The sequence below is a fragment of the Podarcis vaucheri genome (genome assembly GCF_965113315.1).
Source record: "Podarcis vaucheri genome assembly, chromosome: 6".
Classification (NCBI taxonomy): Eukaryota; Metazoa; Chordata; class Lepidosauria; order Squamata; family Lacertidae; genus Podarcis; species Podarcis vaucheri.
Genome location: NC_138764.1, coordinates 57,493,501 through 57,508,210, shown reverse-complemented (window position 1 = coordinate 57,508,210; position 14,710 = coordinate 57,493,501). Strand labels below are relative to the sequence as shown.

The window sequence follows — 14,710 nt, the reverse complement described above, 5'->3', positions numbered from 1 at the left end:
GTCATTCACCCAGGACATTTAACAATATTTATTAATTTTCTTGATTGATTTGGGGCTGTAGTTATGTTTTGTGTGTGTATGTTTCATGGATGTGTTTTGCTGGATTCAATACTGGCCTTTAATTTACGATGATATGATAATTGTTTCAAATAATTTTTGTAAGCCATCTTGAAAACTACAGTCAAAAGGCAGGACAGAAGTATTTTCAATTCATAAAAATTCATGCCCTACCTCTTGGGTGATAAGGGAAGGCTAAGATCAGACTGAGGTTGTTGGGGCCATGCCCCATTTGCCCTAGTAAACTAAGCTGCCACCTCTTCACATCATTCTCTGGGACTTTGAACCACAGAGCACAGCAGCAATATAAATGACCCACTCAGTAGAAATTCCCTCACCTTCCAAACGTTTGGTTGAATAGGTTGAACATTTGGTTGAGTAGGAACATGCTCACTTGTTGCGTTATTCAGGTGGAATTCAATCACTTATCAGGTTGCACAATTCAAGTTGATCTTGCACAACAAATCTGCTTATCCAAGAAAGCAGACTTTTTGTGATAAAGTGACATAAGGAAGCCCACTGGCTAACTCGTGCTTTTACACAATATCTTCTAACCTCCCCTCAAACAAAGCGGCATGCATGCTCATTAAATAACCAGTGTTATTTAATGTGCCTGGAAACAAATCAACCTTAATTCTAAATAAACAGGTTGTCTGGAAGCACCCACACCCCAACATTCAAGTGGGGGAAAGGAGTTTGGGTTTTTTAATAGAAAAAATGCCAATACACATATCATAATATCATACCTGTTTACTAGTGTTATAAACTAGGGAGTTGTAGTGTGAGGGGTGGTGCATAGAAAGCTGATTTATCTAACCTTGTCGTCTCATAGAATCAGTTTACAGGGTTCCCTGGAGAGAAGTAACTATGGTGAAATCTGTAGCATAAATGTTGATATGCACACACAAGACCAGAAATGTAAACACTATATACATTCTGCATTTCTAGTTTCTACCACTGGAGGGATCCATAACCACACTGGACTACTTGATCTGCCTTGGACGGTATCCAACACTCCATTAAAGAGTGCAGCTGTGATAGTTTGGGCCTATAAGGGTTCTTCTAGAATCATAGAATTGCATAGTTGGAAGGAACCCCAAGGGTCATCTAGTCCAACTCCCTGCATATTATATTGTAAACGTATCATTCAGATCCATTTCTTTTATGTGAACATTTGGCATGTTGGCTTCCACCCATTCCCATTTTTCAGTCATGGATGTGGGTTGCTATTCTACCACTTGCCATCCACACAAGTGGGTGAAGGCTGATGGAATGTCTCCAGGGGTTTCCCCTGCCCTCCATTGCCTTCTTCTGTTCTAGGCACACGCAAAGGTATTCCTGTACCTTTAGACACACACCCTTAAATAATTCCCAGGAAGTATGAAGAGCGCAAGAGAAAGTTATACCAAACTTTGTTATCATGTTTCACAATGGGCAGAATGGAGGCAGGGTGTTGTTCTTTTATTAATACCTGTACCATAGTGGTATTTGCCTGACTTAAGCTTGCACATGAATAAGAAAGATGTTTTGTGCAATATTTCTGTATTAATTTCTTTAAAAAGAAAAGACCAGTGTATATGATGCACTTATAATCTATGATATAATCACTCACATGTACTGCATGGGGATAACTCCTACAAACTAGGTTTATATTTCAGGAGTACTTTCAGCATGCAGCAGTTGCTGGAAATGCTCATTTTGTCTGGGCCACCAGAAACAAAATGGCTAGTGTGTGCTCAGGAGCAAACTGAAGTAGGAATGTGGTTGGGGGTGCTGGTAGGGTGCCCTGGACTTCAGTAGTGGCCTTCTGGCAGCAGCATCACTGCCACTTACCAGGGCTGGAAAGATGCTGTAGGGTGGAGCTGAGTTCAGAGCAGCATGGGCACACTATAGGAACACTCCCCCGCCCTCACCACCACCACCTCCCGTCCCTATCTAGTGTATGGTAGTGGCATCGCTGCAGGGAGGCCAGCTCCACACTGCCACCCTGATCTAGCTGGCGCTGCATGTGGGGATAGGGACTACCCATCAAAATGTCACTGCACATGTGATAAGCCACACATCAAAAAAGCGTGCTGGTGGTATTCAGCGGCGGCGGCAGTGAGTGCAGATTTTAATGGGTTATTTTTATTTATTGGGTTTTCCATGGCAAACAGAAATCTGGATCAAAGGTTTTAAAAGTACAAGCTAGCATTTTGAGGATGGTATGTGGCTCTAGGAGGGTGTGTGTGTGAAAACATGAGCAACGCCAATTTCAGCACCAATCTCACAATAAACTCCTATCTGGAAGCACCCATCAATCTGGCTTTGTGGGGAATGGCTAAAAATTTTACAACCTGGAGAGATCCAAAAACTGCCTGCTTCAACAAGCCTCCCTCCTCCCTTCCCACTGCACCATTTGTAGTTCCTCTCCATTATGTGGCTTTTGTGACTATACACAGTTCATAATAACCAGCCAAGCAAGATATTTCAGTTTCTGCTTTGTTATTATAGCAGCAGCCTTCTTGATGATGAGAAGCAATTCCTGTTCATTTGTTCCTTGGAGTTTAGCCTTCAAATACGTAGGCAAATGTGTGTACTCTGCCAGAGAGACCCTGAGATTCCTTCTGTGTCTTAAACTAGACTTGGGTCAAGGAGAGGTCAGTTCCTGCCTTTGCCGCTATTGTTGTCAGACTGCAAGCAGGTTTTTCAAAACTATATTTTCAAGGCAGCTGCCCCTATGTTTACACAGAAGTGTTCTCCAAAGGGAAAGAGAGGAGTGGTGCTTATTAAGGGATTAACCCAGCAGGTGCCTGTTCTGCTGACTGTTTTGAGCATTTTTGCACATGACATTAAAAAAATGACCCTGAGCCTCTCCTCTACTGTTGGTTACGCATAAGTGTAAATGCAAAACACACATTAGAGTTCAAGGACACATTGCAGGAAAGCAAAACATTCAAGGTGGGCATGAAGCAGAGCGGATGAGAGGTGTGGTCTGGGATGAGTCCAGAGGGCAAGACAGACCCCAAGCCTGAGGCTGGTCTAAGTATCACTTCTGATACCCATTTCTATTTCAGTGAAACTTAGGGCTGAACTCCACATGATGTTAATTGTGTCAAAGCAATTAATGTGCACAGTTTTTCATGCTTAAATACCTGCTGAGGTCCCGTACCCCTGAACAGTATTAGAAGAGTAGGGAAGGGTGCTTTTACGCTTTCCCCATCCTGACAAAAATAATTCCCACCCCAAAGCCCATATTAACCCAGGAGGGAAGCTCCAATCAGATTATTCACATATTGTAGATAAGATATTACTTAGAAAATAAAATAACTTCTCAGTTAGTGAACATTCGTATTAAGTCCCATTTACAAAAAAAAAAAACTCAACACCCCTGAAGGCAGGAAATAAATGAGGCAAACTAAAACTGTCATTATATAAGCTAAATGGGTGGTTAATTTGCAGGCACCTTACCTAGAGAAACAATTTAATTCAGTATCAGAGATAAGGTGTCAAGGAGAGAGAGGGGAAGAATAGCTTTGCCTGCCTGCTAGGGAAGTGGCCATTCAGAACATCTCCAGACTGGCAGTACTCTGCAGGATGAAATCAAATGCATACATGAAAATTTAGGTTTAATGTGATCTGTTGCCCTAGCACAACAAATCAACTTTTAAAAAGAAATTATTTTTATGGCTAGGAAAGTGATGTGGAGATGCATTGAAAAGTTGTGTAAACTTTCAACTTCAATCAATCAATTCAGGGTAAATGCTCAATAAATAGGTTGCCTGCAGGAGCTCTTAGAAGGATTTTCAATTCTCCTCATTTTTCTCATATTTATGATTTTCTTAATTCATCCACTATGATTTGTTCTTCTAGATATTTAATGCTCTAACAGTGCTTTATTCCAGTTTACCTAAAACAAATGTTAGGCTAAGAGGCTTAATATTTTCTGTCCTTCCCCCTCTGCCCTTTTAAAAACATTGGTGTTAGTTTGACTACCTTCCTCTTCTCTTATAGGAATGTCTATTTTAGTGACATGCCCCATCTTTTTGTTGGAAGATGAATTTTGCATTTGAGTTATTTAATAATTTGGATATATATTGTTTGAACTTGTTAATCTTTAACTGATTTGTCAATTACCCTGGACTTGAACAAAATCTCCTGTTGCTTGTATTTAACATCTGCAGATGCCCTCACAGAAAAAGCTTCAGATGGAATCTGTCCACAACTTCTGAAGTGTACAGTAATGCAATGAACTCATTTAAATTTATTTGCAGTGCTGGCCCCAAGTTTTGGGGTTCCCTTAGGCAAGGTGCCTTCAGTGCACCGCCTCCCTGAGTGGGCCTGAGAAAGGTAATCTGAGATTGAGAGTTACCTTAATCTAAGATTTGTTAGTTAATATGTTTGTTAATATGTTATTTCCCCTTTCAGTGAAAACCAGGTAGAACTTTGGGGACTCGGGGGTAGTAGAGAAGGTGTTCTAAGACTTTTGAATAGTTTTGTAAGAAAGTAAACATTTGATTTTTTCACTTCTTCCTAGACTGGAATGTAACAGGACCACCTGTTCCTTAATGCTGTTGGCACCACCCATTTACTTGCTCTCTCCCATTGGACCCAATCCACACAAACACACATAGGAAGAAGGTAAGTGAAGGCAGATTGAACAGGCAGCAGCAATGGGAAGGAGGAAGGGGAGTAGAGCTAGGGGTCTCCATGGGATGGCAGTGGGTTCCCTGTTGGGGTGTAGACCTTCTCAGGTGCCCAACAATACCAACCCATGACACATGGTGCATGTGCCTCCTTCTCCAGTTTTGAGGTATTTAAAGATGCTGCTTTTTTTTAAAAAAAGGATGGTTCTTTTATCATCCACCAAATACTATCAGATTTTACATGAACCTACACCTATTCTGGTGTGCTTTCTGTATTGATCTCCAGTTCTGTGAACATAATAATCTTGCTTACCCATTAAGATTAATTACTTATCTTTAGCATCTCATCTACTTGGAAGGGCAAAAAAATCCATTGCAATCCAGTTTCTTTGTATTTCCTGATGTTTTTTCCTGTGTGCTGTTGACATTTTTTGTTTCAGGGAAGGAGTGCTTATTCTGATCACATCAGCAAGTTTAGACAGATTAGTTATCATAGTTCCTGTTTGTACTGTCTTTTTTGTTCTAAAAAACCTCATCTTGAATTGTTCAGAGACTGAAGGTGCTTCCAGACAGGGACTTGTTGGGGGATCAGTGCTCCTCATGCATGCAAGTTTTCTGCAGTGTCAAATCGGTATGAAGAATGTCAAATTTGTTTCTCTTAGTTGCTATTTTTCCAGTCTTAAATTCACTACTCCACATTTCCACTGCAATTTTCAATGAAAAAAAGTTATAAAAGTTTTCCAGCACTTTTTAACAAATTTATTCTAATAAACACATTTTTGGATGAAGTTTAGACTAATATATACAATTTCCCAAGCAATCCTTAGAATCCACATACTGTTGGCCTCAAAATGCCAGACTGTATTTCTTTCCCCATTTCATGTGGATTTACCCCTTCTAGACAAATTCTAATAAGTCAAAACAAAAAACAAAACAGTTGCCAGAAACCTGTTTGCAATATCGCACTGACACTTCCCATCTGGAAATACCCTCAATCCCAGTCCTCCTGCTTTGAACCTAAGGGTTTCTGTTTTAACTAAATACCTTCTAACTTTCAAATGCTACTTAGGCTACATGTTTATGCCCACTATGCCCACTGCCACAACCCTATGGCATTTATTCCCCAGGTAATCTTGCACTGGGGTGCAGTGGCGTAGCTAGCCACTTGGGTGCCGGGTGTGGCGTGTGCATCCTGCAGCCAGTGGTGCGGCGAGCTGCCCATGGCGGCGGGGCGAGCCAAGGCAGGGCGCGCTGCTTGGAGCCTCTCTGCAGCCTCCTCCTCAGCCATAGGGTGCAGTAGGCAGCCACAAGCCCTGTGCTACTCGAAAAAGCAGCGCAGCGCTTGCAGGCAGTCTGCCCACTGCTTCCCCTTCAGGAGAGACGCATGGCTCACGCATGCTGCAGGCCCCACGGTGTGGCACCCAGTGCCCCCTGCCTCACCTAGCTACCAGTGGCATAGGAAGAGGTGGGTGGTGGGTGCGGGAGTTATTTTTCCCGAAAAAAGGTCGTGAGCCCAGTTTTTTAAATTTTATTTTAAAAACACATATTTTTGCCATTTTGTCACCCCCCTCAGTGATTACACCTGGGGCGGACCGCACCCAGCGCACCCCCCCCCTTCTTATGCCACTGCTGGAGTGTGCCTCATGTTAGGTACTGTCTCTCTCGCTGTTTGTTTTAGTTGCTTATTTCTCTTGGTCATGTGGCCCATTCTTTAAAGAGTGTGGTGCTATGCCCCATGCAGGGAGCTCAGCTGAGTTGTTTTGGCACTCCTCCCCAGGCAGCTGGCAACACTGGCTCTGGTGAGAGGGAGTCCAGGCCTGCTGAAATTCACCCACCCAGTGCTCTGCAGGGGTACCCGCTTTCCTGAGCTCCATGTCAATAGTCGGAAACAGTGAATGGCTTTCCTCTTCCTGGCCCGGCTTGCTTTAGATTATCAGCAGGATAAAGAGTGCTCTCAGACTTTCTGTCAGGCCTCCTAGCCCCTTCTCCCTTTCTTCCAAGTGGCCTTAAATTTTGTGTGGGAATTGTTCCGAACTGTGGTCACACTTCTCAGCCTAGACTCAAGAGCTAGGTTTCACAGCCAACTCTAAGAAAGTGTCTGGGACGTCAGCCCTGAGGCACTGTGCACATGATGCAATGCAACGTGGGAGCACTTCACATGTTTCACAGTTCCTCGGCACATAAACCCTTCCATGTGAGTTCACCACACACGAGAATGTACGTGATGGGATTCGTGCAATTTCTGATTTTACTGTAGGAACACGTGAATTGGTGCTTGCTTCCAGAACTTTTGAAAACTGAAGTCAGTAGGTTATATTAGCATATTTGCAATTCTGCATCCATGTACATTAACATTGTGTAACCCAGAGTGGGACACATCTTCTGGGCAACACTTGAAATAAGCTGTGTCCCTGACTGTGTTGCTGATTCATGGGCATTTTAAGTGAGGAGGTGGAAGGTGGGTAGAAATTGGCTAAGGAAAGGTGGTTTGGCAGCAGCATTGGACTTCCTCCTAAGCGTATTTATTTACCCAAACAGGCAACTGCTATTGTTCTCTGTCTAGCTCCTCCCACCCTCCTGGCCCAAACTTAATCCTGTGTAGACTTACAAAAAAAGGGGTCCCACAGAGCAACATTATGCACTAGGAGGGTAAACATAAGGAAGTAACCCTTCCTCAACCCTGTAAATGCAAGCAACCATGTTTAGGCTCCATGTAGCGTTTTACCAGCCCCGGGACACACGTGCAAACAAAGCTTCATCCCATTTTTCATGAACACATACATGAATCCAGCTGCATTCATGCACCATTTCACATGTTGTGATCTGTGTATATGTGCAGCTTTGAGAACAGCCTGAAGCAGTCATGTCACACGTGTAAGGGTTAAACAAAAGCCGAACTACAGGTCACAAAAGGGGAAAGTTAAGCTCAATATTATTTCACAAGATTACAGCTCTAGTAAGTTTGCCCACAAGGCTTCAATTATAAATGGGGATATTTACCAAATAATGGGCTCATCCACACTGGAGTTTATTCTGGATTCGAAGCTGCTTGTGTCTTTCTATTTTGTATATGTGCTGCATCCACACAATAGCACCCTCACCGAAGTAGTAGCCCTCACTTCCCTCCCCCTATGAAATCCAGATTTTACTGATCTGTGACTAATCCAATAAGGGAATAAAATTCAGTATAGAATCATATGTTACCATATATATATATATATATATATATGCAGGTTTTGGTGTCTTCGGGTGTCTTCCCGTGTAAGAGTCGGGGTGTCTGTGCACCCCGACTCTTACACGGGAAGACACCCGAAGACACCAAAACCTGCATTCCTGTACCCGTGAAAATCTACGAAAGCAAATATATATATATATATATATATATATATATATATATACGTGTGTGATGATGTTTCACTGGGTGCCATTCATTGCCCCGCCCTTCCATTTTGTTTCCATCAGCCCAAAGAAAAGTCTGACTTTTCCCACCAGTGTGTTGCTGAACTCACAGTATGGAACATAGGTGGTCATATCAATTTCAGTTACTGCTTTACTTGAACCCAAGGTCATCTGGAGCAGTGTTTCCAGACTGTGGTAATATATGTTTTAAATATTTTTAGAGATTTTTATTTTATTTTATAATTTGCTATTGCTACCTTGGACCTCCTTCAGGAGGAAGGATGGGATGATGATGATGATTTATTATCTGCCCTTAACCAGCAGGTCCCAGAATGGGTTACAATAACTTAAAATTCAGCATTTTTGAAAGTTAAAAAAATTAGTCACAGAAACATCACAGGTTTCAAAGGTGTGTCTTCAGCATTTGCAGAAAGCTGTGTAGTGAAGTTACCAGACACATCTCTGTGAGGAGGGATTTCCACAAAATCATCACCACCATTATCATCCCATAAAACCTTCAGCAGGTACTGACCTCTGTTTAGATCATATTGACATCATAGTTATTTGGTCATGTGAATTGACCCACAGAGTGTTGGGAAAGTACATCTTTAACAGGTTCATTTGACTTGGCACAGAAGAGGGTCATGCATCCCCCTTTCCCTTTTGATAACTCTGTGGTACATGAGTGAACCTGGCTGATCCACAAATGATGGCTGTGCACAACAAGACGGGCTAAAACTTAAGGCAGTACAGTGGTGCCTCGCAAGATGAAATTAATTCGTTCCGCGAGTTTTTTGGTCTAGCGAATTTTTCGTCTTGCGAAGCACGGTGTCGGAAAAGTTTTGGAAAAGCTTCAAAAATCACCAAAAACCTCAAAAAAGGCTACCACACCGCGTTCTATGAGTTGCTCCTCGAAGTCAAGTCGCAACTGTATTAACGGTGTTAAGAAAAAGGAAACAAACTTGCAAAAAAGACACAAGACGTTTTCGTATTGCGAAGCAAGCCCATAGGGAAATTCGTCTTGCGAAGCAGCTAAAAAACCGCAAAACCCTTTCGTCTAGTGAGTTTTTCGTCTTGTGAGGCATTCGTCTTGCGGGGTACCACTGTACTGCCCATCCATTGTGATCTGCATGTCTCTGGTTTCCTGTAGTGTGTAAAAAAAGTTTCATAGGCCTGCTGTAATCACAGCCATGCCCAACTTCCAGAGGCGGACAGTTTTCCTGGGCTGTAGATTAATCAACTTCAGGACTCCATGATACCTTCTTTCCTCAGCAACAGTAAACTGTTGTTCCTGACTAGAATTTAAAGAGGCAGAAAGAAAATCATTTCTCTCCCAGACTGGGAGCAGTTTGTTCCTTAGCCTTGGATTTGGAAAACATGACTAAAGGGAGTTTCTTGAACCCTGAACACCAGTGGGGTGTCTCTTCATTTCAAGCCTCTCTCCGTTGGGAGCTCAGTCCAACAACCTCCCAGTGCATTGCTTCCTCCTGCAGGAGCAAGAGACAGGCAAGGAACAATGGGTGGAGAGCAGGAAATGGTGCATGGGAAACAGGATTTCATGTCATTGCTGTGCTGTCTGTGAGGGCCTCTAAGCATCCCTCCCCCAACAGACTCCATTCCTGCTCTGGCTGAATCCCAGCCAAGAAAGCTCTTCCCACTGACTCGCAGCTCTTGCTGTGCCCAGTCCATTCTCACTCTTAATCAGTTCCTGAACTGCCCAGAGGTCGCTTGGGCTTGTATGTTTGTGCACCCCAGGCTGAAGCACCCCAGGAAGGATTTCCAAGCAAGCATGGAAGAAACAGGCAGGTCATAATCTCTTCTGCAACAACACGTGGCAGAGAACAAAGCGCTGGAATGGGTGGAAGGGCCTTGGAGGGGACAATCTGAACTCCCAAGCAGGTGGACCGAAACTCAGCCAGAATTTCTTTTCCTGAGGCTCGTAACATACACTTCAGAAAGCAGGAGTGGGATTTTCTAACGGGAGAACCAGAATCTGTCTTCCTCATGGGGTGTGTGTAAACGTCCTTCGAGCTACTCTGACCCATTCAAAGCAATGGAAGACACAGGAGCATCAGGCATAGAGGACGCACTCTGCAAATGAAAAGCAACTCAAATGCCCCCATCGTCTTTTCCTTTTCTGGATCCGTGATGTCTGAGCTCTCCTGACACTGTGAACACTCAGGAAAATGAGACTGGGCAGGCTTTGTGTTTTAACTCTCTTCTTGCATCTGGCAGGTAAAGTCCTTTCCCCCCCTCAACAGGTTGGTGGGAGGTGGGTTGCTGTTGGTTTTGGTGGCAGAAAGAATGGAACTTGGCGAAGGTTGCAGAGCTAGCAGTTACAGCTCTGTGCCAAGGTAGAACTTACACTATTAGAGTCTAACAGACCAGGACATAGTGTCAGTAGAACAGTGCCACATAATACTTGTTCCGCATTTGTAAGAAATCAGTCTTTTAGTGTGGCAGCACCCAATCTTTGGAACTCCCCGCCTATCGATATCAGGCATGTGCCTTCGCTGTACTCTTTTTTTGGGTGTCTGTTAAATACGTCATTTAGACTAGCCTGTTCAGACATGTAGAAGGTTGATGTATTTTAATCTGTTTTTAGGTCATCATTGGTTTTAATTACTTTTAAAATGTTTTATTATCTTTTGAAAAACCGTTTTTACTGATAATTTTATTGTTTTATTCTTTTTGTAAACCACTTCAAGGTTTTTTTGTTTTCGTTTTCATAAATATTATGAAATTAAATAAATAAATAAATAAGGGGTGGCCATCCCATCTGGTAATTTCTGGACAGGAAGCCTCAAACTACTCCTATCTAGAATTATACAGATATTCATTAGTGTATATCCAATTAAGGGTATACTACCGTCTGATGCGTCAGCCTGTTGTCTACTCAGCAAATTGGGGAACCACTATGAAAATACCCAACAATTACAGGCAGTACTGGGAGAAACCTTGAATGGCATGCAAAGGGGGAAATCTTGTTCTGAGCTCTCTGAACACCCACCTTTGTTGTGCTGCATTGCTTCATGTGTAGATGCTGCATTAGTTACCAACAGGACCAGTATTTTAATCAGGTTGACCACCCTCAGCAGTAGTCAGCCCTGTTTAATTGGGCTCTGGGTGAGGAACCCCTGGTGCCACCAGAATGGTGGGTCTGGGATTTAAATGTTTTCAGAGATGCTGTTATGTGCAGACCCATGTGCTGTTTCTGCAACGTCCTCTTTGTCTCTCCCAACTAAGAGTGGAAAATCTTAGCCATATGGTGAGCAATGGACAAATCATTCAATTTCTGATCTGTGTCATTTTTTTTGCATGAGTTCACTCATAAGTCTTTTCTATCCCATTTTCACATTAATCTCTCATATATGTGTGTGGTGTTGTTGTTCCAGTTTTAAAAAACTACATGGAGTTCCACATCTAGATACATATTTGAGGGCTCCTCCAATACTAGTGTTCCATCGTGAGTGTCTTCTGCAACATGTTCTGGACACAAAAATAGTGTGGTATTAGTGGATTAATTTTTTTCCTATTTCCTAGTTTGTTCTTTGTGATGCTTCCCCAGTGCTACCACATTATTGTTGTCCAGGAAGGTTATAGTGCAGGAAAAGCAGGACAAAAATGAACTAGAACATTTGTGGTATAAATAGTTACACGATTTCAACAGGCAGAGTGGCAGGATATGCACTGATTGCAAATGAAGCTGGGTGACCACCCCAAAACCTCTGCAGGCCAAAACAGTATTGAAAGCAGGATTATGTGTGACAGCCCCAACAGCATCATGATCACCAATAATCATGAATATGAAATAAAAAGGACATCTGCAGGGGTCCGTAGACATATTTTCTTTTAAAATTCACACTTTTAAACATACTTTAATGCTGTTGCTGAGATAAAGTCTGTGATGGAGCATTTGGGGAACGTGAAGAGCTGATGGGTAACTAAGTTCTGATCTGAAGATTGGTCTGGAAGGTGTAGATCAGGTTAGTCTGTATTCACAAAGACTGAATTCCATGGCCATCTCCAACCTTTTCCATCCAGGCATGGAATACAGTGAATAGAGAATGGAAGAAAAGCAGTTTTGGTAATGCCCGTCAGTGGTATTCCATGGGCAATGGGTGCTTTGATATCATTCTGACCGCCATTTGTGCTACAAACACACTCTTGGGTGATAGAAAGAACCTCCATATGGCTGAATGCAGTTGTTATAGGAAAATTGGGTGATACAGACATTGTTGGCTTGGGTTTACATGCACATTTCTTTTGTCTCTGTTCAGATAAATCTTGCAGAGTTTCGAACCACTGCAGTACCCCTTGAATCCCTTTTCCTCATAAGAGAGATTGCAATGAGTGGACACATCATGTCTGTCTTATACCATCATAGCCTGGAAAAAGCTATTGTGTGTATCCAGTCCCAAAAGGCCACAAATGGATTATTTATAGACCTGCTCTCTAGCTAAGTTTGTGCATTGAAGCTATATGCAAGCCTGTGTGCTCACATGTTTCTTACTAACACAGGAAATAGCTTCTGAGGTGGGTAGGGTGGATTTTTCATTGGGAAAATAGCGCATACTGTTAACCCATACTGTGAAATGAAACGAAATGAAACAGCAGAAGGGCAACGTCTTCTGTGTTTCATCAGAATATAATTAGCTGTTTTCTGAAAAGTGACATCAGAAAATCATATCGAAGAAAGGTTAATAAGAGTTGCAAGCCTTCAGGGTCACACAAGCATAATGAGAGAGACAATCTGATCAATTCAAATATAAGGGTGGCATTCCAGAATATATAATGTGTAATAGAAGTATTCTGGTAATAGCATCATTGTTATTCCTGAAAAGATTTCTGGATTTCTGTGCTGGAAATAATGTGTGACAAACACATTGATTGTCACATGGTGTGTTTACATTTGTGTATTGTGATGTATGTACATGTAGACAGAAGAAGGCATGCTTAACATGTAGGGATTTTGTCATAATTGACAAAATAATAGCCTATTAATGTGCTATCTCATCATACAAGCGATCTCTATGTTCCTTTCCAAATTCAAACAAATACACGGATAAATATTTTAAGTGGTGGTATAATGATTTGTTTTCAAACCTGTACTGTATGTGTCCCGAGACGGAATAATAATATTGTTTTTAACATATTAGATAAGAACTTCCTGCTGTGTTGTTGAAATGGCAACAGAGGTTGAGCACCATCCACTGTACCTTTGTATTAAAAGAATTTGTGTGTGTGTGCGCACACACACACACAAATACAAAACAGTTCTACGCACAGTATCTGTTATTAGATGTAAGCAATTAGGTATACGTATACATATTCAACTTATCAACAAAGATTCTACATTCAGTGGCTCTTCCCAGAGGGATGGGATTTACTAGGGATTTACTAGAGAAAATGTCCCTGTTAAATAGGAACAACTGGAGTTTATATCCGTTGAAAGAAAGCACATAGCTTCAAATGTTACTTTCATGAAGAGGAAACGCAAGTATGTCACAGATAAGCAGTCCCTGGCTACTTTCACCTGAGTGAAGCTGGCCCGCACAGTGAGAGAGTTCCCTGCTCTTTTTCTAGAGCCTAGGCAAGGCCTGGCTTTGATTGTGTGAATTATGCTGAGATCGTTTGCTCTCCCTGTCCTAAAATAACACCTTCTCTTGTTCTTCTGATGCAGGAGCAATTATGGATATCACCCTGATGGCCAATGTCTTGAGTCCCTCACACACCAACTTCTACCTCTCGTGTGTGACTGGTGAGCGAAATGCCAGCCTCCAGATTGACAGAGACAATAAAATTGTCATGACCCACCCCAGGTCCAGATTCCAGATGTACAAGAACAGCAGCCATGCAGTGCAAATGAGCGGCTTCTCCCGGGCAGACCTGGTGGGCATCACGTACTGCTTGGGGCAGACTGAGTCAGAACAAACCAGGGTGGTTTATGTGCACAACAATGTGGATGGTAAGCTTGAGAGAGATTCAACACGACACTGGAAAAGATAATATGCAGATATGTGGCTTCTGAGAACTGGGAGGGATATGTACTTTGAAGTTATTCTTTCTCAATGTTAGGTCCTTACATCATTGTGATAAGACCAAGGCTAAGGTAATGGAGTCTTCTCTCTATACCCTCCTCAGACCCAGACCCTGGGGTCATTCTTTCAATTTGTTTGCATACCAGGACAAGGAAAAAGGAAAAATGAGTATTAATCAATCTAGGGAATTCATTTCATTTTAGGCCCAGCCAGATAAATGTGTGTTGGGGTGTGTGTGTGAAATTGATTGCAGCAGCAATGCCATGTATTTATTTATTTATTCATACATACATACATACATACATACCCACCCTGCCCTCTGGCTGGGTTTCTGGCTGGGTTTTAAAAAGAGGAATGGATGAAAGAAGCTAGAGAAAAAACAGCAGGTCTCAGCAGTGAGTGGGAAGAGATGTTGTCTGTATGCCAGTCTACCCATAGATGAAAAGGAGATCCACAGCAAAGAGGAAGACCTGGAAATTTCTCTGAAGACGGGTCTATCTAGGTCTTGTCACCACTCGGTCACCAGCAGAAGCAGACCCACAGCAATAGCCTCATGGAAAGGGCATCATTGCCACTTACTGGCAGGGG

The 14,710-nt window shown here is 42.4% G+C and overlaps 1 protein-coding gene across 2 annotated transcripts in view; it reads left to right on the top strand.

Annotated features, from left to right (window-relative positions):
• Positions 1–9,696: 9,696 nt before the first annotated feature.
• TIE1 (tyrosine kinase with immunoglobulin like and EGF like domains 1) overlaps positions 9,697–14,710 on the top strand; it is a 28,645-nt gene continuing 23,631 nt past the window's right edge. For both annotated transcript variants that reach the window (XM_082228824.1, XM_082228823.1), the window contains exons 1-2: positions 9,697–10,316; positions 13,765–14,049. In XM_082228824.1, coding sequence (XP_082084950.1) covers positions 10,268–10,316; positions 13,765–14,049 — 334 coding nt within the window. In that variant the 5' untranslated portion in view covers positions 9,697–10,267. The remainder of the gene's footprint in view (positions 10,317–13,764; positions 14,050–14,710) is intronic.